Genomic DNA, 20,812 nt, shown 5'->3' on the forward strand with positions numbered 1-20,812 from the left:
GATGCGGAGGCAGCTGCCGTGTCGATTGGTTCGGAGTGAGCCAGTGAATTATTACTGAATGTGCCTAGCTAGTCCTGGGCTGGGCTCGTTACAGGTCGAATGAGAAACGTCCCTGGACGATGAGGTGACGCGACAAAGAAGCAAAGTAGGCATTCTCTCCTTTGTTGTTAACTGCCAACTTAATCGGTCCTAAGCTGTATGAGCATCTATACCAAGCCCACATGGTTAATGGATAAACTCGAAGACGCACTATATAAGTAGAGTCGGGCAAAGATAGCGTGCCAAGTCACCTTGTAAAGAGGCAGGACATTGAGGATGCGCAACCTAAAGAATTATTGGGCATCTGAGATATGCACTTCAAATGGTGCTGTTCACAGTATCAGTAGAAAAACCATTGCGTGAGAGACCAATGTGCATGAGCGGACTGGGTAGCGAAAGTGTCAGTTTTTATCGGTTCATTTCCAAGACTTGGGCCGGTCGCTTGAAGCGGCTACTCTGCAGACGCTACGGGCTGTGGGCTACAATGACCATCTACTAACAGAATAATAGGTGAGTATGTTGACCTATCTAAGCTGGATCACGGAGTGCATGGAATAGGCAGAAGACGCGGATAAACCGTAGTAATGAAAACGAAAGCGGTGCATTCACGCCAAAACCCCGCGATCCGGAATGCGATAGCCGCGAGATGAACATGATGAACATGTCGGAGATATCTATCCCATTCGGCAAGGACCTTAAACATATTCCTGCACCTACCTTTGCCTTCGGGTAGTACTGAGTCTCGCGGGCGCGCTGCATACGCGTTAGGATAACGTGCAAGCGAAATTGAACCGGAGATAATCTGCAAACCTCATAGGCCATTATAGACTGAAATGGATGCCCTTTAACCCTTTACGTGTTAAATCAATATACCGTAGACGGGGGACATCATGGTTTTTGGGGATTGACGATCCGTTGTCGGGGTCGGGTCGGGCCTTCCCTTTCGGATCTGAACAGGAGCAGGTCGTGTAACGTACAGTAACCAGCGAATTTGAGAATATGCTCAGGGCGTCGACACGCAATCTCGAATGGGCATTTCAAGGATCTATATATACATATATGGTAGGTAGGTGTCGATGCCCGCGCGGTCCACGGGTCATACCACATTAGGTAATAAGGATCGGGGCTATATGGGCCCAAACTTCAGCCCGAGCTAGTTCAACCCAAAAGTGTTCAGTCAGTTAACATCTTACAGATATTGTGTGCCCAACACACTTCAATCCTCATACTAGATCAGATACATCTATTCACTTCACAATATGATCTCGCTCCTAGATCTACCAGTCGAGATCGTGCTGCTTATAATCGACTCCCTCCTTTCCCAGTTCGCCGCAACGGAACCAGGCAATGTTGACGCTTCTACCGCAACCCAAAAAGACTTGAACGCACTTTTACAAACAAACACATGGCTTTATGACCAGTTAGAAACCCGCTTGTACAAGTTCAATGCACAACATTGTGGCCAAACGTCATTGGCATTCGGCGCCTTCCACGGCTATGACGCTGTTGTCCAGAAGTCTCTGGCAGTAGACTCATCAAATATAAGACGAGATTTGCGATTTCCAACACACCGCTGTCAAATATTCCATTCTCCACTTTGCTGGGCAGTTCAAGGGGGTAACATCTCTATGGTCAACACACTACTTCAATCTGGCGCTGATCTTCATGGAGAATGTGTCCACCATTGTTGTGATGCGCAGCTTCTTGGCCAAGCTGCGAAGAACGGCCATTTGGATATGATGAAAGACCTCGTAGGAAGAGGTCTCCGTCCAAAGATCATGTGGGAGACCACTTTCATAAATCCCATGAATGAGTCAGCGCACAAAGCCACCCTCCGCCTGGCTGCGGAGGGTGGGCATATTGCGTGTGTTGATTACACTCTCGCTACAGGGGAGTATGGAAATCTCACTTGCAAACAATACATGCACAAAATAGCGCTGATCGTGCCTGCCACAGTGGCAAACGGTCATATAGAGTGTGCCCTGTATTTGCTGAGTCGCAGCGGTATCCTTGAGAGAACTGGTTTCTGCAATTGTGCAGGCAAGCCTGCCAGGTCCCTCGTGTCCGACCTTCCCAAACTGGCCACGGTACTGGAAGATCCATATAACTTGGAGAAGTATGGGCCTATGCTTCTTTACCTAGCAGTTGCTACCGGTTGTCCTCCCTTATTTGAAGAGATGGTTCGACTGGGTGTTCATATTGATACAAGATTCTGCGGGGGTAACACGGCGCTCAGTATTGCTATAATAGAAGCAAGAGCACACGACGAAGTAAAGAAATTGTTGGCGCTGGGGGCCGGAGTCAACGTGGGGAACTCGCAGGACCAAACACCACTCTATGTTGCAACTATGTTTCGGCTCAAGGGAATGATGAAGATACTCCTGGATCAAGGTGCGGATATTGAAGCACGTGGAACCAGATCCGGGATGGTCCAAACGCCGCTTTGCGTCGCTGTTGCCGATTTTGGGGTTCCCGTGCCAGACCAAGTCTATCCAAGACGCGCAGCCCCCTCCCCCAGTAACGAGATTGTGACATTGTTGTTGAAGAATGGTGCAAACCCTAACTATGCCGATCCGAAGTATGGGATCACTCCTCTCTGGCTTGCTGTTCGGGGACACAGCACGCTTAAGCCGTCTGGAAGGGATGATATTGTGCGGTTGCTTCTTCGGAGCGGTGCAGACCCGAACCTAGCACTGCGAAACCAGTCGATTTTATTCTGGGCTATATCGCACTGCCACTACGATACGATCAAGATGCTTCTTGACTGCGGTGCCAATCCTAATGACTATGGGGCCAATTTCGATGGCTCAAAAACCCACCACTGGGGGAATCCGCTCTCGCCTCTGGCAAAGGCTATGAAGCTGAAAAAATATGGGATAGCTGAGCTTTTGCTTGATCATGGTGCAGACGCCCTCGTCTCGCATTGGAAGAAGGAAATCTCACTATTTCATGCGACCAGATCTATGAATTGTTCTTTCATTGGGAAGATGATCGCTGCAGGCCTGGATGTGAATGTGTCTGTGAGGGGCTATAAACCTCTGCATATGGCTATCTGGCAACGTAACGTTGAAGCGGCCGAATTACTGCTTCGTGGTGGAGCAGATCCGAATCTCACGGTTGGGGGGCCTTCATGCATTTCATCAAAGTCAATGTTATGGTGGGCTTTCTCAGACCACCCAAGGGGTACAATGGTGGAGTTACTATGTGCATACGGTGCTAAGGAACTATATGATACTAATGTTTACACCGATGGACGCACCCCACGGTTTGTTCCTCCAGTCTCAGGATACCTATGATATGACGAGCATGGACTGTTCAGGTAGTTGCCTACGCGGATCATAATAGTCCATAAATAGCTCTTCCACTGTCCACCAGCCAATTGTGCAGTGATTCTCAAAGAAGTCAAACCAAAGACATGTACCGTATCAAGTTCTAACAGTATATACGAGGCGAATACCCGAGACGAAATTAACATAAAACAATACCAATCCTTTGTTCGTTATTCTTGACTCAATGACTATTACATTGCTATCTTGACAGGTAAAAGAAACAAGAGAAGGAAAAATTAATGACACCATCGATTAGGAGAAAGCGGCACGCAGCTCGTCCTCTACCGACATTGGGCCAGATTTGAGCCAAGAAACACCCCCTGGTGACATGCGGAGGGTAAGGTGAAGAAAGAATATGAAATGAAGTAGGATGAGAGTCACCAGAGTAGAACGTGCACGCCGGGGGTAATATTTTTACACAGAAAGACCGCTAACACCGTTGTTGCCCAGGATTTACTCAGGTTTCTTGCCGACCATGAGGTACATGGGAGTGAAGAGGTTCTTCTTAGCACCTTCGACCAGACAGTCACCAGCCAAGGCCAAGCTGTCGGCGGTCTTCTGTGAACCCTTGGGGAAAAGACCGATGGTCTCACCGGCACCAACGAAGCGGTGGGCAAGGCCACGGCCCCACCAAGTCATGCGAGCGATGGTGAAGAAGTCCCAGGGCGAACTCATGTGCTTGAAGGAGCCCGCCAGCGGGTAGTACCAGGGAATGGCGTCGGGGCGGGCAGCGAGATCCTCATGATGCTTCAGCTCAAAGCCAGCGTTCTTCATGGCGTCGAGACCCTCAGAGATACGGACCATGTTGGAGATACCGTCACCCTGCTCGATACCGAGACGGATGCGACGGTGCTCAGGATCATCGTTGTTGTAATCGTCGGTCATGAGCCACTCATACACAGCAAATGTACCACCGGGCTTCAGGACACGGAAGATCTCGCTGTAAACACCGACAAGCTCGGGTGCGTGGACTGTAGCCTCAATGGCGTACACGACGTCAAAGCTGTTGTCGGGGAAGCTCATCTGCATGAAGTCACCCTTGACGAAGGCCATCTTGTCTGAAAGACCTTGCTTGTGCGCGTAGTGAGTAGCGCGATCGATCTGGTAGTCGTTGTTGTTCAGACCGGTGACGTGAGCACCGGTGAACTTGACCATCTCGCGGGCAGGACCACCGACACCACAGCCAACATCCAAAACCTTCATGTCCTCCTTGATACCAGCCTGAAGGGCGAGGTAGTGTTCATGGCGGGCAATGGCCTGGTGGAAAGGCTCACCGTAGGCGAAGCGGCAGAAGTGGAACGAAGAACCCCATCCGTACTCGTAGAAGTCAGTTGCCAGGTTGTAGTAGCTGCAAGAGAATCATCAGTATGAGGGGCGTCGATTAATGGGGTTTGTTTCTGAACGTACTGTCGGGTCAAGGTAGCATATTCAGCCTTGCGGGCCTACGACGCAGGAACTGTTAGTGATACAGCTTAATTAATTTGGATGCGCATTGCCATACCTCACGCATCTCGGGTGTCTCATCAGCAGCAGTTTGGTTGTCCCAGTGCTTGAAGTACTCATCGACAGCAGCCTTCTGAGCGGCGGCGTCCTTTCCACGCAAGGCAGCGAGACCACCTTGGGCTTGAGCAGACTTGCCGTGCAAAACCTTGTTGAAGGCGGCATCGCGCGCCTTGTCCTCACGTTCCAATGCAGAAGGAGCCATGGTGAAGAAACGAGTCGCAAAGATTAAAAGGGGTAGATTGTAAAAGGAGGCAAAAAAGAGTCAATTTCCAAGACTTTCCAAGAGAAAAAGACAAGGTAAACCAAGATTGGAAATACCACAAGAGAAGCGAAGCAAGAGAAGACAATTGAAGGGAATGGATAGCGACTTGGAGAAGTAGGAGAAAGGGGAAATAAATAAGAGAGTCGAATCCCAAGCAACTTTTTGACAATCCAAAAGTGGAGAGCCAATCAGGGGGTTCCTCCGAACAACTAGACCGAGCTTTAGTGTCCTCTGGGGGGGCTTGGGGAGTGGCCACACTCTTTTTTCCTCGCGGGACACCACCTTCCGGCCTGTGGCTGAGTCGGACGCTGGACCTCCCGGTGGGAGAAAAAGTGATCTGAGGCATAGGTTCACGTGACTCACTAGCCACGCTGCCACACGCCACCTCTATCGATCTTTGATAATCCAATCTTGGGAGCTCTCACCTCTCGGATCAACCAACCCCATAACATCCGACATGCCTCCCCAAATTAAGCATGATTTGAACCGATCCGGTTGGGAGTCGACAGACTTCCCTTCCGTCTGTGAGAACTGCCTTCCCGAAAATCCCTACGTGCAGATGATCAAGGAAGATCATGGCGCAGAATGCAAGATTGTAAGTCTTTTTCTTTTTGGCTCTCCCGAAGTCAATACATAACCACGTACTAACTACTTAGTGCACGCGCCCCTTCACTATCTTCCGTTGGAAGGCCGACCGGACCTCCCGCCAAAAGCGATCCATCATATGCCTCACATGTGCGCGCCTGAAGAACTGCTGTCAATGCTGCATGCTAGATTTGTCGTTCGGTCTTCCCCTTGCCGTCCGCGATGCTGCTCTCAAAATGGTCGCCCCAGGACCGGAAAGTTCCATTAATCGCGAGTATTACGCGCAGAACAACGAGAAGGCAATCGAAGAGGGACGTGGTGCCATTGAAGAATACGAAAAGACAGACGACAAAGCTCGCGAGCTTTTGCGACGCCTTGCAAACAGTGAACCATACTACCGGAAGCCCCGGCGAATTGAAACAAATGCCGAGGAAGACAAATCAGAGGAGAGTACGGCGACAGATCAACCACGAATGAACAGCCGCTATGGAAATGGGCCCGGACCGGTTCGCACTAGTGAAAGCCGTGTCGGGAACCGCCTACCAGGCCGTGGAGGACGAGGTGGTGGCCGTGGTGGCCGCCCGTTCCCCAGTACCACCCAGTTGCCGCCTTCGGCTGCAGATATTCTTCCCCCTGCGGATCCCAACGTCACTTCCTTGTTTATTACAGGCGTGGAAGATGATCTTCCTGAGCATGCACTGCGCACCTTTTTCACCGAATTCGGCCAGCTCCGGTCGCTTATTTGCTCGCACCGCTCTCACTGTGCTTTCATCAATTATGTCAACCGCGCGGACGCCGAAACCGCCGCGAAGCACTGCCAAGGCAAGGCCATCATTCAAGGTTGCCCCCTGCGTGTTCGTTGGGGGAAGCCGAAGCCACTGGATAATTTGGACCGTGAGGAGAGAATGCAAAATGCCCGCGAGGGCCGCCAGACTGTGGGGTCGGTTGGCAAAGGTAAGCAAGCAGATCGGCAAGCCATTACCTCTGCAGGGGAGGCTACTGGCCAGGAGAAAGCCCAACCTCATGTCGTTGCACCGCCACCTGGATCGGGTGAGGTTCACTACGCCAGCATGAATGGCGATTAGACAAAACTTGCGTGGAGATACCATTGAATCAAATTGAGATTGCATGTAACTTAGGGTTGGGAGCGGGCGTTACCAAGGACTTGATTATTCTATGCAGATCTATGTACTTCAATCAAAATACCCCGAAGACGCCAATGAATGAAAGAGTCGGGTATATTATAATACATGTCCGGTCATCCCGTCGTAGCCTATTTTACTGTTCCATATGCCATCGGTTTGATTAGGCTCGCAGACTGGCTTCGACGTTCTTCAGTGTCGCTTTTGGACTTTGAATGGACTCGGAGAGTGCGCTCAGATTCAACTGAGCACCTTGCCAGGGAGAATCATGACGAGCAAGCCTTATGAATCTTCACATCCTGATTGCCGACCTTGATAGAGTCGTTATCACCGCGTTCGATCTGGTCGTGGATATTGAGTTCTGTAGAACAATCGCTCGTTAGTAAACAGGTTGTACAGGCACTATCAATACTAAGCCGTGCATTAATGAAAACATACCCCACTTAGCAGTTTCATCTCCCTGCTCCCTGGAGCCTTGGACGATGTTGTGGCGCAGGATATTTGCAACCTCGATCGCATGGTTAATTTGCATTCCAGTGTCCACAGCGGGGCGACGGTTCTTCTCAAAGTTCTGGCGTGCTTCCTGGCGCGCTGCGATGAGGACGGGGAGATCATCTATAGCGGACGTCAGTATGAGAGAAAAGATGCCTCAGTGGCTGTTTGCTTGTTAAACGAACTGTGGAAGACAACCCGGGTAGACCGGAGGAGTTGCCGATAGGCACTCTTAGCGGCAGCAGCAGTGGAGGTGGTCATGGTGAAAAGCAGAACGTCACAGATAAGTATAGACGTGAGTGTGTTTAGGAACAGGGCGAGAAGCACAGGTTGTTGTCACTGCGGATGACTGACACGGAGAAGGAGGTCGGATGAAGCTATGGGTGATACTGTAAATTTGATGTAGTAGTTCCAATCTTCTGAAAAAGAATGCAGATAGAGCAGACCAGAATAGTTGGATGTACAACTCAATAGAAGATGCAAGGCCTGGTGCCATCGCCAATCTCGAAACTCCAGAACATCTAACCCGTGATTGGCTGGAGGGGCGGATATTTGGGGCAGAAAAAAAGGTATGCAAAAATTTCCATCGCGGGACCCAACGCCCTCCACACACAACTTGGTACCATCACCAATACCGTTATACAATGGCTGCTGCTCAAGTTGTTGACATTTCCCTCCCTACCTTGCCTCAGGGCTGGGCTGGCGAGAAGGATTTCAAGATCGTCGGTGCTTTGTCCGGTGCCACCAAGCGCACCGTGGAGCCCGTTGGCCCGCACTTCCTGGCTCACGCTCGCCGAGTAAGTTCCAAAACTCACTCATTCTTCTGTTGCATCGAAATTAATGACCATTTAGTCTCGTCACAACCGTACTTTCTCTGAGGACGAGCGCCTCCAGGCCCAGAACAATGTCAAGAAGACTGAGACTGAGGAGGATGATGATATCTCTGAAGATGAGGACCCTATGATGCTTGCCCGTGAGGCCAAGGACTGGAAGGTCAGTAATATAACATTTATCCTGCTTGGCTACTTTCTAACTCCTCACAGGGCCAGGATCACTACGCCGTTTTGGGTTTGAAGAAGTACCGCTGGCGCGCAACCCCCGAGCAGATCAAGCGGGCTCACCGCAAGAAGGTCCTGCGTCACCACCCTGACAAGAAGGCTGCCCAGGGTAAGAGCGACGAGAACGACAGCTTCTTCAAGTGTATTCAGAAGGCTACCGATCTGCTTCTCGACCCCACTCGTCGTCGCCAGTTCGATTCCGTCGATGAGAACGCCGACGTTGAGCCCCCTACCAAGAAGCTCACTGGTAGCAAGTTCTACAAGGCCTGGAACCCCGTTTTCGTTGCCGAGGGTCGCTTCTCCAACAAGCAGCCTGTTCCCACACTCGGAGACGAGGACAGCACCCAGGAGCACGTCGAAACTTTCTACAACTTCTGGTACAACTTTGACAGCTGGAGGACTTTCGAGTACCTCGATGAGGATGTGCCCGATGATGGAGAGAGCCGTGACCAGAAGCGTCATGTCGAGAAGAAGAACGCCAACGCCCGTCGCAAGCGCAAGACTGAGGACACCGTCCGTCTGCGTGAGCTCGTCGACGAGTGTCTCGCTTCCGATGAGCGTATTAAGAAGTTCCGCCAGCAGGCCCGTGCCGGCAAGGACGCTAAGCGCCTCGCCAAGGAGGAGGAGATTCGCCGCCTCAAGGAAGAGAAGGAGAAGGCCAAGGCCGCTGAGGAGCAGCGCAAGAAGGACGCTGAGGAGGCGGCCAAGGCTGACCGTGAGAAGGCCAAGAAGGCCAAGGAGGCCGCTAAGAACGCTTCCAAGAAGAACAAGCGTATCCTCAAGGGTTCCGTCAAGGATGTCAACTACTTCGCCGCCGGCGAGCCCAGCGCTGCTGATATTGACGGTGTCCTCACCGATGTTGACCTCATCATGGGCAAGATCGATGTTGATGAGCTTGCCGCTCTGGCCGAGAAGCTCACCATTGCCGGTACCGACAGTGCTGCGGTCAAGACGGCTTGGTCTGGCGAGGCTCAGCGCCTTGTTGATGCTGGCAAGCTGAAGGCCGGCGAGGCCAAGGTTTTCGTTTAAATATTCTTGTCTACTAGATAGATGGGGTAGCCTATATGCCTGGGCTTTCCTGATCATGACTATTCACGCCACATAGAGTAGAAAAATGGATGGTGCTCTTATCTAAGCGCAGTATAATATCTATCCTTCGTAATTCTTGCCTTCTGCCTTCTCAATTTCGCACTCCCCGCTGATCAGAACCATTGGACTGGGGACTACAGGCTATGTCCAACTTCCCTAAGATTACTGCATTCAGCCAACTGCATATCTGACCACTTCCAGCCACGTGATTGGTTATGGATCGCATAGTGCCTCACTTTCTGATCATTTGTTTCTAGGTCCATGTTCCCGTTGGGGTCTCAGAGAGGGGTTTTCGCGGAGGCCATGGATGTTTGTGGCGAGGGTAAGTATGTTTGAAGGTGACACGAATAATTCCAGACTGTTAACTAATTAGTGGAGCCACTTAGATCAAAGAGAACCCAGTCTCCGGGAGATTATACGAGTCGCCAAAGACAGATTGCTTAAATACGGGCCCTCCCAAGATATAGAGATTGAAGCTGAGAATATGCGCTATGTCTCCGAAAACACCACCATCCCGATTCCCCACGTTCACGAGACTCAAAACCACGATGGCGGCGTTAAGTCTATCTTAATGGACTATATCGAAGGCCAGACTCTGCAAGATGCCTGGTTCAACATGACCCCATCACAAAAGATGTCCATTGCGGAGGAATTACATGGATATATACGGCAACTACAAGGGTTAAAGCACGAGCATCCGAGAAGTTTCAGTCGTAAGAGTACATTCACGCGCAGCCCAGTTTACCTCGACGAGTATTTATTTTCGAGATTGACTACCTCAGTCCCGGATCTCGTGCACAATTATATGGGAACTAACCGGGCCGACCATGATATGGTCTTCACGCACGGTGACCTGGCACCGAGAAACATCCTGGTTGACGACCATGGTCATGTCACTGCAGTATTGGATTGGGAGCTGGCAGGCTGGCGTCCTGCATGGGTTGAAACTGTTAGAGCATATACGTTTTGCAACGATATTCCTGGCTGGACTGCCTATTTATCGGCTGTTTTCCCGCCGAACCATGCAACGGAGTATATGGCTGTGGCATTCGCTAGACATATGACACGATGAATTGGATGCGATATATCTATTTTGCCAGACCACCTTCGAAAGCGGCCGCCTCATTCTTTCTCATGCACGTCCAACAATCCATACCCCCGACTGGAAGCAGGTCTGTTCAAAAAAAAAAGAAAAGGACACGAAGAACAACCGAAGAGACCATAAAATGGATGCTGGGTTGAACTCATCAGAGGACGTCAGGATATCCTTGGGTACCTAAAGGAGACCTAAAAGGTTATGTGGGAGTTATTATAAAAGTCGCCGATTTTAATTATACTACTTCGGCCTGTATGTAGATCGAGGATGAGTCCAGTCATAAAAGCTTTGACCCGTGGACCCTCTAGAACACATGTTACTCCTAGCTTTTAATATGCTCCGAGATAATGTAATCCCAACGACAAACAATATGTCAACCGCGGTATTTCGCTAACCTTCGTGATTAGTGATCGAAGCTGCGCGCCCAAGTGAAAGCCGAGGCGTGGACTGACATATAAGCTATCAACATATCTCAGCAAACAGCGAAGCAAACTGCAACCTAGTTTATGTCTTGTGATCACGATGATTTTCGACCCAGGCACTATTGACATTCCCAGGTCTTACGAGACTCTCCCGTTGAAGGATGTCAAAGTATCCCATCACCCGGCTGGTGCACCTGAAGCTACCCCTGTTATTGTAGTGACTCTGAACCGACCGGAAAAGCACAATTCGTTCACTTTAGAGATGATGCATGTGTTCGAGAAGATATACCCTATGTTTGATGTTGACGAACGCGTCAAAGCTGTGGTACTTACCGGTGCTGGTAAAATGTTCTGTGCTGGTGCGGATCTTGAGCGAGGCTTCAGCGGAATGGAGAAGGAGAGGAACAAGGATCACCGCGATAGGTAAGATAACAAAGCTCCAGTCCATATCCCATGTATCAATCCCGTTAACACCGACCTCCTCAATAGCGGTGGTCGTCTCGCCTTAGCCATCCACCGCTGTCGCAAGCCCACTATAGCGGCCATGCAAGGCTCAGCTGTGGGTTTGGGCATGACAATGTCTCTGCCGGCTGCCATACGCATTGGCTGCCAGAAATCCAAGTATGGATTTGTCTTCCCGCGACGGGGTCTGACGATGGAATCAAGCTCTTCATTCTTTCTCCCGCGCTTGATTGGTTACTCCAATGCCCTCTACTTAATCACAACTGGCTCCACCTTTCCGCCTACTTCGCCGCATTTTGGGACATTGTTCCAGGAGACCTACCCTGATCCGAGCCAGGTAGTCACACGTGCGTTGGAGCTTGCTACGGAAGTTGCAGAGAATGTTAGCCCCATGGCATCATATCTATCACGGGAGCTCATGTGGCGGAACCCAGGGAGTGCCGAGGAGACTCACCTAGTTGATTCGGCGGTGTTATACCATATGTTTAGTGGGAAGTGCGCTTTCTCCGTCTCGATTCACTGGACCTTCTGGGAAAGGTGCGCTCGATAAGAAGCCATACTGACCGTGTCATAGGGACTCAAAGGAAGGCATCAAAGCATTCTTCCAAAAGCGGAAACCAAATTTCAACGCAACCCTTGAGGATGATGCACCGCCTAGCTTTCCTTGGTGGTCTGATGTCGATACCGGGAGGCGTCCGAAGGCGAGCAAGGCGAAATTGTAGGAAAGGCCACTGCCATCCACCACCCCAGAATGTGCACGAGAAACGAGCGACAACGAGGAACACGTTACTGTGACAAGACTGAAACGTGATTTCTAAGGTTTCTTGGTACAGCCACGCAAGAAGGTGTATATATCTCGAAGAAGCAAGCGGGTCAAGGATGCGGCGGAGCGCTTTTTAGCCTGAGACAAAGTTGAAACCGAATGTGACAGCCGCTCCTTACGGTCTCCACAATTCCAGTTCCATCTAGTTATATCCACCTCCCTGCATAGGTAGCAACTCTAGCAGTTCGTAGGCATCGAACTGGTCGGGGCCACACCAGACGAAGGCGGCCATCACGACAATATCAACAAGCGAAACACAACCGTTTGATATATGAGTGACTAATCATAATTTGATGCGAAAGCTTTTAAAGGATGAATTGCTAATCCATTATGAACTCTGCCATGGCCTCCTTCCCATCACTTGAGATCCGGATGCGGTCCTGAACACAGAAGTCGACGATGGCATTGGATGCAGAGACACCGGGCCCTGAAGATCGCCATCTCGCTGAACAGAGCGCTCTTTAATCCAGGGCCGGAGGTTGAAAATAGCACCGCAAATAAATATATACCCCCCAAAGTGTCAATTCAGTTCCATAGATGACTAGGCCAAGAACATCAATAGGCGATCCAAACACTGTTTGGATATTAGCCATTGACCATCTCTACCTGACGATGAAATTGACCTACAAACAGAGAGGATTGAAAACAAGTCCCCAGCAGCATCGATTCCAACAAATATGAAGCTGATTCCTCGAACGGTCCGGTGGACGTAAATATCCCAGTAATGTCTCAGTACACCTGCTGCAAGTAAACATGCACTCAAAACTGCCATCACAATGAGAGGCCATTCCAGTCCATGGCTTTTTGCGGCCTGCAAGGCAAATATGAGTCCAGCTTCAATGCCGCCCAACAGCAGCAGAAGCGAAGTGACTGCGACACAGCATTTCATGATTCGGTATTTCTGAGTCTGAATGAGTATGACGAGGATCGTGTTAGATACAAAGGGAGATGTTTACCTTTCCATAGTAGAGACACTGTGCCCAAGTAAGGAGACTAAGTGTCGTCAGGATTTGGGGCTGAATCCTTAGGGCAATGTTGAATTCTTCCACAATGTTGTAAACGCCAAGGGGAACCCCTGCTACAGCCCATAAGAGCATCATTGACCCTTGCAGCCCTTCAGTGTCATGTCTCCTGTAATTTATGATTATTTGAGGAAGGAGCTGTACCAGGGATTAGCGCGTGCTCAGAATCAGTTGGCAAACAGCAACCTCATACTTGGATAGACCAGCAAACCTAGAAGGAATAAATTAGTTCATCCTACCCAATCGGGAAACAGGTACTCACTGCGCCTAGAGTACCGAGAATATTCTCTGCGATTCGATTTTCCATCTATAAAAGGCTTTGTCGTCGGAGCGAAGGACAAGGACGCTGAGAACGACATCTGATAAGGATGTATGTGACACGTGAAGGTGGGCCTGTTTGCCCAGTTCTCATTGGATCAATATCATGAACTGCGCTCGATCAAAGCTGTTGTCAAATTGTATCCATTGTTCCTAGTTTGAGTGAGATTGCTTGTATAATTGACCGGCAATATGCTACAGTGCTCATTTTTTCAAATAAAGGTTGGTATCCAGTGTTCTGCGAAAATGACCTATCTCATGTCTCATACCCAGATTCTGCAAAATCCCCAATATCAGGGAGGACTTTAGCGACGTGTGTGATGGAAAAGTATAAGTGATAACTTGAAAGGTAAAAAGGGAAGGAAAAAGAAGTTCAATTTTAGACTGTCCCTATCCTATCTGCCTGATTTGATAGAAGTTTGTGCGCAAGATGGAGTGGAGAGTCACGGTTGATGATTTACAAAGATGAGATTAAACGGTGCGAAACCATGGATCTGTCAAAATGGAAGATTCCATCTCTCTGCCGATCCGATAAGAAATTTCTTAATTTCCTTTTTTTGTCTATTCCCGTTTTGCCCCGTCGGCTGAGATGTCCGCATGGTCGCCACCTGTGCCACCTTATTTTTGGATATCCAGCCACTGCCTTTAAACCAAGTTGTAGTTCGAAATAGGACGAATATTAGCAGAGGAACTGACACCAAGGATGATTGTCCAAGTCCTTTGGGAAGAGTACGTACGCATCTGCGTAAGACGGATGCCCCAGCCCCTCCACCATACCCGAATAGGACTAAATGATCACCGACTCGGGATGATATCATTCAGGAATGAAAACCCGTTGTCGGGGGTTTCCGCATTGTGTACATGTACGGAGACGGAGGGAGAATTCCTGGAAGATCTGTTGTATATTTATATACGTATACTCCGTATGCATGGCTGGGTTCGGCCAAAATTGAAGTATACGTGTTGGTGTGGACGTAATCGATGCTTGGCATCTTGAAGACATTATTATTTCTCCTTTTAATCTCGAAATGGTGGGTCCATAATAAATTGTGGACGTTCCCCCTGTTCGTCTGTCTGGACCCTTAAGAACTAGACCACCCTCCTCTGTTCTACTTGCGCTTCTACCTAGATACAATTGTCTACAAGTACGCCCACCCTCTACATTCGTTCTACAGTCGTTCCCACGGCACCATGGTCTCTACTCTTCGCCTCTACCTCCTGGCTGTGACTCTATTTTTCAACTTCTCCTCCGCATTCCCCCTCATCAGTCGCGACATTCAATGGTCCTTCACCCTCTTCCCGTCACCCTCATGTAACGGAACTATCGGTGATCCTCACGTCGGATCCGGCAGCACAGGCTGTCGCGCCGACCTCCACAGCGTTGCCTCCGCCTACACGCTGAACTCGGTCGCCGAAGGCTGCCGCATCGAGTTGTTCGATAACACCATGTGCGACCAGAACGAACTGTCTGATGTCGCCAGCCAAGCCAATGCCACTCAAACTTGCCGCATAGCTGGAACACGACGCCGCTACGGTTCATACCAGGTCACCTGCGCCTGAACATCTTCAAACATCTTTTTTCGAATCCCACTGTTTGAAACATTCAAGGGTCTCTGGCGGGTTCCTAGATCCTATAACCAATTTGTTCGAAGTCCGCTGCAAGATCGATTGGGATCCCTCGGTGGGAAAGCATTTATATAGAATTTTTAATGATACCCTTAGATTAAATGAAATGAGTTTACGGTCTTGAATATTCTCAGCCTTTCAACTTTTCGCTTTCTTCCTGCTGCTTGCTCGTCGACGGGTTCTCAATTGACGGTGATCACCGGTCTGTGTTTTCTGGTATCTGGTACCGGGCGGCTTGTGCCGATGGCCGATGCAAGCTGACCGAATCAGCTTGATGAAACACGGACGCGTAATGGCGGGTAGCCTGATGCGTGAGGGATCATTTTCCATGCGACGCGCTGAGACAACAAAACCGTTGATGAAATACTTTAATTTGCCTGGGAAGATTGACACTTCCAAGGTTGTCATGTTGCTTTATTTCTTTACATTGCGTCATTTTCTTTATTTCACCATATACTCCCGTCCTAATCCATTATCTTTCCTTCCCTTACTGTTGACGTCCATGACGTTATGATACCGACTTTACAGTTGTATATACATATTCCTCCACCGCTCTTGTGTATATTTAGAGCGCGGCTACAGTTTGATATCAGTAGAGAAATCTCTGCAGACTTGTGTGTGCTCATTTCCCAAAAGTCCTCACATTCTTGGTCGGAGTTAAGGCAGTGACTTTCCGAGAATGGATAAACCCCGAAGAATACTACCACGCCGCAAGCGGAAGGGCACACTTTCGCGTATAGTTGTTAAACTTATGATATTGTCTAATCGAAGCTTTTCATAGTCGCGTGTCCCCTGCAAGCTGTTCAATTATGACAGTAAAAGTCGAGGTATTGGACGGTGATACTAGGCCACCAGCGGCTGTATCATTCTTTGATCCATCTATCAAGCAGGTTCGAGAGCGGGTGTTCTACCAATGGGCGCGCACTTGTAAGCAAACGTGCAAAAATCTAGGAACTCGCCGGACGCAAGGGAAATGGCAAACTAACAGAAATCATTAGTGCTAATTCTGTGCGTCTTCGTGTTCGGTGTGCTATCCCTCTTCTGGGGAGCCCAATACGGCACTGAGGCCAAGCACCCAGCGTTGAAGGTATGGATTGTCGATTTCGACGGCCAAGTTGTTCCATACAACTCCAACGACACCATAGTTGGTTCAGCAGTTACGGATGTTACCAAAAGAATCCTACAGTCTGACGGCTTCCACCTCGGCTACACTATTATATCTCCTGCCGACTTCAACTACGACCCTTTGGCCGTGCGTCAGGGAATTTACGATGAACACGCCTATGCCGCTGTGATAGTTAAGCCCAACGCAACAGCACTGCTCCGAGACGCCGTCTCCAATGGCAATGCAACCTACGATCCGACCGGTGCCATCGAGACAGTAATTATTTCCGCGCGCCATGAAACAACATACTACAACTATATCCTACCCGACCTAGCCAACCTACAGGGAATGGTGCTAGCAGAGTTTGGCCCGAAATGGATCCGATCTCTCGTCTCATCTGTCGGCAACTTATCATCCGTGCCCCCACAGGCGATCAACCCGGCCATTGGGTTCACGACCGTCGACCTACGTCCTTTTGGCCCGGCTGTCATTGCGCCTGCAGTGACCATCGGTTTGATCTATTTGATCATCATTGCGTTCTTTAACTTCCCCTTCATGATGCCTATTCATACCCAGTTCATGAAACCAAATGGCCATCCGCCGCTAAAGGTGCCACATTGGCTCATTTGGCGCATTCTCTCGAGCATCGTGGCTTACTTCTTTCTTTCGCTGTTCTACTCACTCGTGTCTTTGGCTTTCAAGATTCCATTTAGCAATGATTCTGCGTCGAATGTCATGTCCGTAAAGAATCCCAATGCCTATGGTCGTGGCTCGTTTGTTGTGTTTTGGATGCTGAACTGGGTTGGCATGGCTGCTTTGGGATTCCCCTGCGAGAACATGGCTATGGTCCTTGGGTTCCCATGGAGTTCTTTGTTCCTCATCTTTTGGGTTATTACGAATGTTGCGACAGGTTTCTATGACCTTGATTTGGCCCCGAGGTTCTATAGATGGGGGTATGCATGGCCGTTACATCGAAGTAAGTGTTCCCCTCACCGTGGTCGCGATGCTCTGTTGCTGATAAGCAAACTTTACTTTCAGTCGTCGACGCTCTACGAACCATTACCTTTGATATCCATTCACGAATTGGATTGGACTTTGCTATTCTATTCATTTGGATTGCAATATCCTTGGCCTTGTATCCATTTGCGGCCTTCATTATGCGGTGGAAGATGAAGCGGGGGATGTAAAGCAGGAATAGAATAGGGAGTGGGCAGGCAGTGAATATACAATCTTAGGTACAAATAGTCTGGGCAGCCACTAGCCGCCTGTGCGCCACAGATTTTACCTGCAGTGCTAGTAGTATAGTTTGTGATATCAATACTGTATTGTACCCTGGACAATTCAATACTCCCACATGCATCATTCTGTAGGTATGCATCAACCTTCATAACTACTTGGTTCTTTACTGTGAAGGCCAGACTAAACACGTAAAGGTGCAAATTCAACTTAGGTGCCGTGTATAGGCCCCGTACTACGCCAGTCTTAATGTTAGAAGTAGTACAGCGTTCTACCGCTAGAGCATAGCAAAAACCAAGGTATCTATCTGCCAAGGCCTATGGAAGGTATGTACCTGGGTAAATTGACGACTATTACCAATCAATACTGGAGCATTTCTGAACTAGCAGAAGGTCAGGTTTGACAACCCCAGCTGCCAGCCCACGATCTGAATACTATTTACATATCCGTGCACGTATGGATAATTCTTGTTTGATACTAGTGCATCCACGTGGCCAGGTGCACGTGCTTGCACCAGTTCAGCCCTAAAATGCTTCTTTCTCTGGAGGTACCTCTTCCACCCGCAAATCTCTCCGCCATCAAGAAGTCACCCAAGAGCATCGCGAGCTCTTTATCCAGGTCCCTTTCTGGTACGCGTACCTGGATACGCGTTTGTTGCGGTGCTTGAATCCAGCCATTGGGACGCACGTGCTCTCCTGCAGGTACTTGCTAGCCCTATCAATATGGCGCAGAGTCTAAGTACCTTCGCTCCTATTGATAGAGCTGGTGAATAGGTCAATGTGCCTATTATTGACCGCCACAACATTCAACAATGCTTTGGTCTACTACATATTTATTGCAAGGTTTTGTTTCTTTCCTTCTTCTTCTACTTCCTCCTTTCACCCCAAACCGAACATCTCGCATTGGCAGACTACAGTTTCCCTGTGCTATGCTCTTATTTTGATTTGTTTCCCATCGTTCGCCTTCTACAATTGATCTGTTGAAATGGATACTATCAACCCTCACCAGCAGACGCTCTTGGCCATCAGAGAGCGCGCTGCAATGGACCCCGATTATCATTTCCGTCGCAATCCCCATGAACGTCGTCGTCGCGCCCTTGCTAAGCTGGACGAAGCTCCCTTTGGCTGGGCACATGTTCACACCGTTATCATCACTGGCCTTGGCCTCTTCGCCAGCGCCTATGAGATGTTCGCCCTCAACCTGGCTGTCACCATGCTCGGTATTGTTTATTGGCAAGGTGAGGACTCTGGTTCTGGTAGGATTCCTTTCGGCCTGGAGGCTGCCATCAAGGTTGCCACTCTTGCTGGTGCTGCGGTCGGACAGCTCGTCTTCGGTTGGCTCGCAGACCGTATTGGCCGCAGACGAGTGTACGGCTATGGACTGACGGTCATTATCCTTACTACTTTGGGTCAAGCTATGTCCTCTTCCTCTCGTGCCATTACTATGTCTGTTATTCTGATCTTCTGGCGGGTAATCATGGGCGTTGGAATCGGTGGCGTCTATCCTCTTTCTTCTGTGATAACTTCAGAGTAAGTTCTTTTGTTTCCACCAAAAGACAGCAGCTGACTTGACAGGTTTGCTACCACTAAGTGGCGTGGGGCCATGATGAGTGCCGTCTTTGCCATGCAAGGCTTCGGCCAATTTGCAGCCGCCATAGTCTCCCTGATTGTCACGGTTAGTTTCAAGCAGTCCCTGGAAAGTGCCGAGGATGTTTCTCACTGCACCGAGGCTTGCCAGCTCGCTGTCGACAAGATGTGGCGTTGGACCATCGGAATAGGAGCCATCCCCGCCTGTTTTGCACTCTATTACCGTCTGGCCATTCCTGAGACACCTCGGTTTACCTTCGACATCTCCCGCGATATCGTTAAGGCAGATAAGGATGTTCGCACCTACCTGAGGAAACGGAGGGAGAACGGCACAAGGGAGCCAGTGTACACCCCTCCGATTCAGATTGGTACCCCTGACTTTGGTCCCAAGGCAAGTTGGTCCGATTTGTACGGTCGCTACTCCCAGTGGAAGCATGGGAAAGTTCTACTAGGTACAGCAGCGTCCTTGTTTTTCCTCGATATTGGTAAGTCCAGAAGTCCACAGGAGTCCTCAGGAGCCCTCAATCTTACAAAGAAGCTAACATTGTATCAGCATTTTACGGTCTTGATCTGAATAACTCGATTATACTTGGTGCTATCAACGGGCCTGGTGCGAAAAATGTCTACGAAATCCTTTACCGCAATGCCGTCGGAAACCTTATCTTGATCTGTGCTGGTGCCATTCCTGGATACTTGGTTACCATCGCCATTGTTGACAAGATCGGACGCATACGTATTCAACTCCTGGGGTTCCTCATCCTGTCTGCCCTTTTCGCCGTGATTGGCTTTGCCAACCTGGACCAAAATGACAGCGGTCTGCGGGCTCTTTACGTCTTGACACAATTCTTCTTCAACTTCGGCCCCAATGCAACTACCCTCATCGTGCCTGGCGAGTGCTTCCCCACACGCTACCGCGGTACCGCCTATGGAGTCAGTGCAGCTGTCGGCAAGATTGGTGCCATTATGGCGCAGTGTGTCTTTGTTCCTCTTGTTTACCGGGGCGCAAAGGCGCCTGGCGATGCACCCTGGCTCGATCATGTTATGCAAATCTTTACTGGGTTCATGTTTTGCGGGTTTGCAGCTACGTTCTTCATCCACGAGACCAAGCGCCGGAGTCTGGAGGTGCTTTGTGGAGAGATGGGTCCGCCTCCTCGAACCCAGTATGCATACGTCAGGGAGGAAATCCCACTTCGGGAAGTTGGGCCTGCCCCGTCTGTTTCCGCCGCCCCAAGACCTTAGGGGTCTTGCTTGGCGTTATGCTGGGTTTTAAGATTTAGCTTCCTTTGAGATAGCTCTTAGCTATCTCTCAAATGACTATTCAATTCGTCTCACATCTGACCATATATTAAGACGTAGCCCTCTCAGTAAGCCGTTTGTTGTTAGCTTCTGAGCTCTCATTTTCTCACTTTCTCACTTTCTCACCATCTCACTATCTCACTATCTCACTATCTCACTATCTCACTATCTCACTATCTCACTATCTCACTATCTCACTATCTCACTATCTCACTATCTCACTATCTCATCTCTTTCATCTCGCTCATCTCTCTCATCTCGCTCATCTCTCTCATCTCTCTCATCTCGCTCATCTCTCTCATCTCTCTCATCTCTCTCATC

At 49.5% G+C, this 20,812-nt stretch overlaps 11 protein-coding genes across 11 annotated transcripts; 8 read left to right on the forward strand and 3 right to left on the reverse strand.

The window, feature by feature from the left end:
- Nucleotides 1–1,298: 1,298 nt before the first annotated feature.
- Nucleotides 1,299–3,335, forward strand: N7525_001127 (uncharacterized protein; the record flags this gene model as incomplete). Its single annotated transcript, XM_002558243.1, has 1 exon — nucleotides 1,299–3,335. One exon carries the CDS (start codon nucleotides 1,299–1,301, stop codon nucleotides 3,333–3,335), a length of 2,037 nt encoding a protein of 678 aa, XP_002558289.1.
- A 486-nt stretch (nucleotides 3,336–3,821) lies between these two features.
- erg6 (sterol 24-C-methyltransferase) lies at nucleotides 3,822–5,073 on the reverse strand (the record flags this gene model as incomplete). The annotated part of the gene is made up of 3 exons (XM_002558242.1): nucleotides 3,822–4,716; nucleotides 4,776–4,810; nucleotides 4,870–5,073. 3 exons carry the CDS (start codon nucleotides 5,071–5,073, stop codon nucleotides 3,822–3,824), a joined length of 1,134 nt encoding a protein of 377 aa, XP_002558288.1.
- A 510-nt stretch (nucleotides 5,074–5,583) lies between these two features.
- On the forward strand, nucleotides 5,584–6,803 carry slt11 (Pre-mRNA-splicing factor ECM2; the record flags this gene model as incomplete). Its single annotated transcript, XM_002558241.2, has 2 exons — nucleotides 5,584–5,728; nucleotides 5,790–6,803. The coding sequence occupies exons 1-2, from the start codon at nucleotides 5,591–5,593 to the stop codon at nucleotides 6,801–6,803; spliced, it is 1,152 nt and encodes a 383-aa protein (XP_002558287.1). The 5' UTR covers nucleotides 5,584–5,590.
- A 323-nt stretch (nucleotides 6,804–7,126) lies between these two features.
- Nucleotides 7,127–7,613, reverse strand: N7525_001130 (LYR motif-containing protein; the record flags this gene model as incomplete). Its single annotated transcript, XM_002558240.2, has 3 exons — nucleotides 7,127–7,221; nucleotides 7,299–7,475; nucleotides 7,538–7,613. 3 exons carry the CDS (start codon nucleotides 7,611–7,613, stop codon nucleotides 7,127–7,129), a joined length of 348 nt encoding a protein of 115 aa, XP_002558286.1.
- Nucleotides 7,614–7,927: 314 nt separating this feature from the next.
- N7525_001131 (putative ribosome associated DnaJ chaperone Zuotin) lies at nucleotides 7,928–9,439 on the forward strand (the record flags this gene model as incomplete). Its single annotated transcript, XM_002558239.2, has 3 exons — nucleotides 7,928–8,149; nucleotides 8,205–8,345; nucleotides 8,396–9,439. Exons 1-3 carry the CDS (start codon nucleotides 7,997–7,999, stop codon nucleotides 9,437–9,439), a joined length of 1,338 nt encoding a protein of 445 aa, XP_002558285.2. The 5' UTR covers nucleotides 7,928–7,996.
- Nucleotides 9,440–9,802: 363 nt separating this feature from the next.
- N7525_001132 (aminoglycoside phosphotransferase family protein) lies at nucleotides 9,803–10,571 on the forward strand (the record flags this gene model as incomplete). The annotated part of the gene is made up of 2 exons (XM_061211773.1): nucleotides 9,803–9,821; nucleotides 9,886–10,571. The coding sequence occupies 2 exons, from the start codon at nucleotides 9,803–9,805 to the stop codon at nucleotides 10,569–10,571; spliced, it is 705 nt and encodes a 234-aa protein (XP_061070999.1).
- Nucleotides 10,572–11,117: 546 nt separating this feature from the next.
- N7525_001133 (uncharacterized protein) lies at nucleotides 11,118–12,201 on the forward strand (the record flags this gene model as incomplete). Its single annotated transcript, XM_061211774.1, has 3 exons — nucleotides 11,118–11,440; nucleotides 11,507–12,016; nucleotides 12,054–12,201. The coding sequence occupies 3 exons, from the start codon at nucleotides 11,118–11,120 to the stop codon at nucleotides 12,199–12,201; spliced, it is 981 nt and encodes a 326-aa protein (XP_061071000.1).
- A 421-nt stretch (nucleotides 12,202–12,622) lies between these two features.
- On the reverse strand, nucleotides 12,623–13,631 carry N7525_001134 (PQ-loop repeat-containing protein; the record flags this gene model as incomplete). The annotated part of the gene is made up of 6 exons (XM_061211775.1): nucleotides 12,623–12,761; nucleotides 12,795–12,904; nucleotides 12,934–13,209; nucleotides 13,259–13,462; nucleotides 13,518–13,535; nucleotides 13,587–13,631. The coding sequence occupies 6 exons, from the start codon at nucleotides 13,629–13,631 to the stop codon at nucleotides 12,623–12,625; spliced, it is 792 nt and encodes a 263-aa protein (XP_061071001.1).
- A 1,202-nt stretch (nucleotides 13,632–14,833) lies between these two features.
- Nucleotides 14,834–15,202, forward strand: N7525_001135 (uncharacterized protein; the record flags this gene model as incomplete). Its single annotated transcript, XM_002558235.1, has 1 exon — nucleotides 14,834–15,202. One exon carries the CDS (start codon nucleotides 14,834–14,836, stop codon nucleotides 15,200–15,202), a length of 369 nt encoding a protein of 122 aa, XP_002558281.1.
- An 875-nt stretch (nucleotides 15,203–16,077) lies between these two features.
- N7525_001136 (SNG1 family protein) lies at nucleotides 16,078–17,560 on the forward strand (the record flags this gene model as incomplete). The annotated part of the gene is made up of 3 exons (XM_002558234.1): nucleotides 16,078–16,195; nucleotides 16,267–17,349; nucleotides 17,412–17,560. 3 exons carry the CDS (start codon nucleotides 16,078–16,080, stop codon nucleotides 17,558–17,560), a joined length of 1,350 nt encoding a protein of 449 aa, XP_002558280.1.
- A 1,033-nt stretch (nucleotides 17,561–18,593) lies between these two features.
- phoD (phosphate:H+ symporter) lies at nucleotides 18,594–20,434 on the forward strand (the record flags this gene model as incomplete). Its single annotated transcript, XM_002558233.2, has 3 exons — nucleotides 18,594–19,138; nucleotides 19,184–19,680; nucleotides 19,749–20,434. The coding sequence occupies 3 exons, from the start codon at nucleotides 18,594–18,596 to the stop codon at nucleotides 20,432–20,434; spliced, it is 1,728 nt and encodes a 575-aa protein (XP_002558279.2).
- Between the last annotated feature and the right edge of the window lie 378 nt (nucleotides 20,435–20,812).

This window comes from Penicillium rubens (genome assembly GCF_028828025.1).
Source record: "Penicillium rubens strain IBT 27055 chromosome Unknown utg000001l_segment0_segment0, whole genome shotgun sequence".
In the NCBI taxonomy this organism is placed as follows: Eukaryota; Fungi; Ascomycota; class Eurotiomycetes; order Eurotiales; family Aspergillaceae; genus Penicillium; species Penicillium rubens.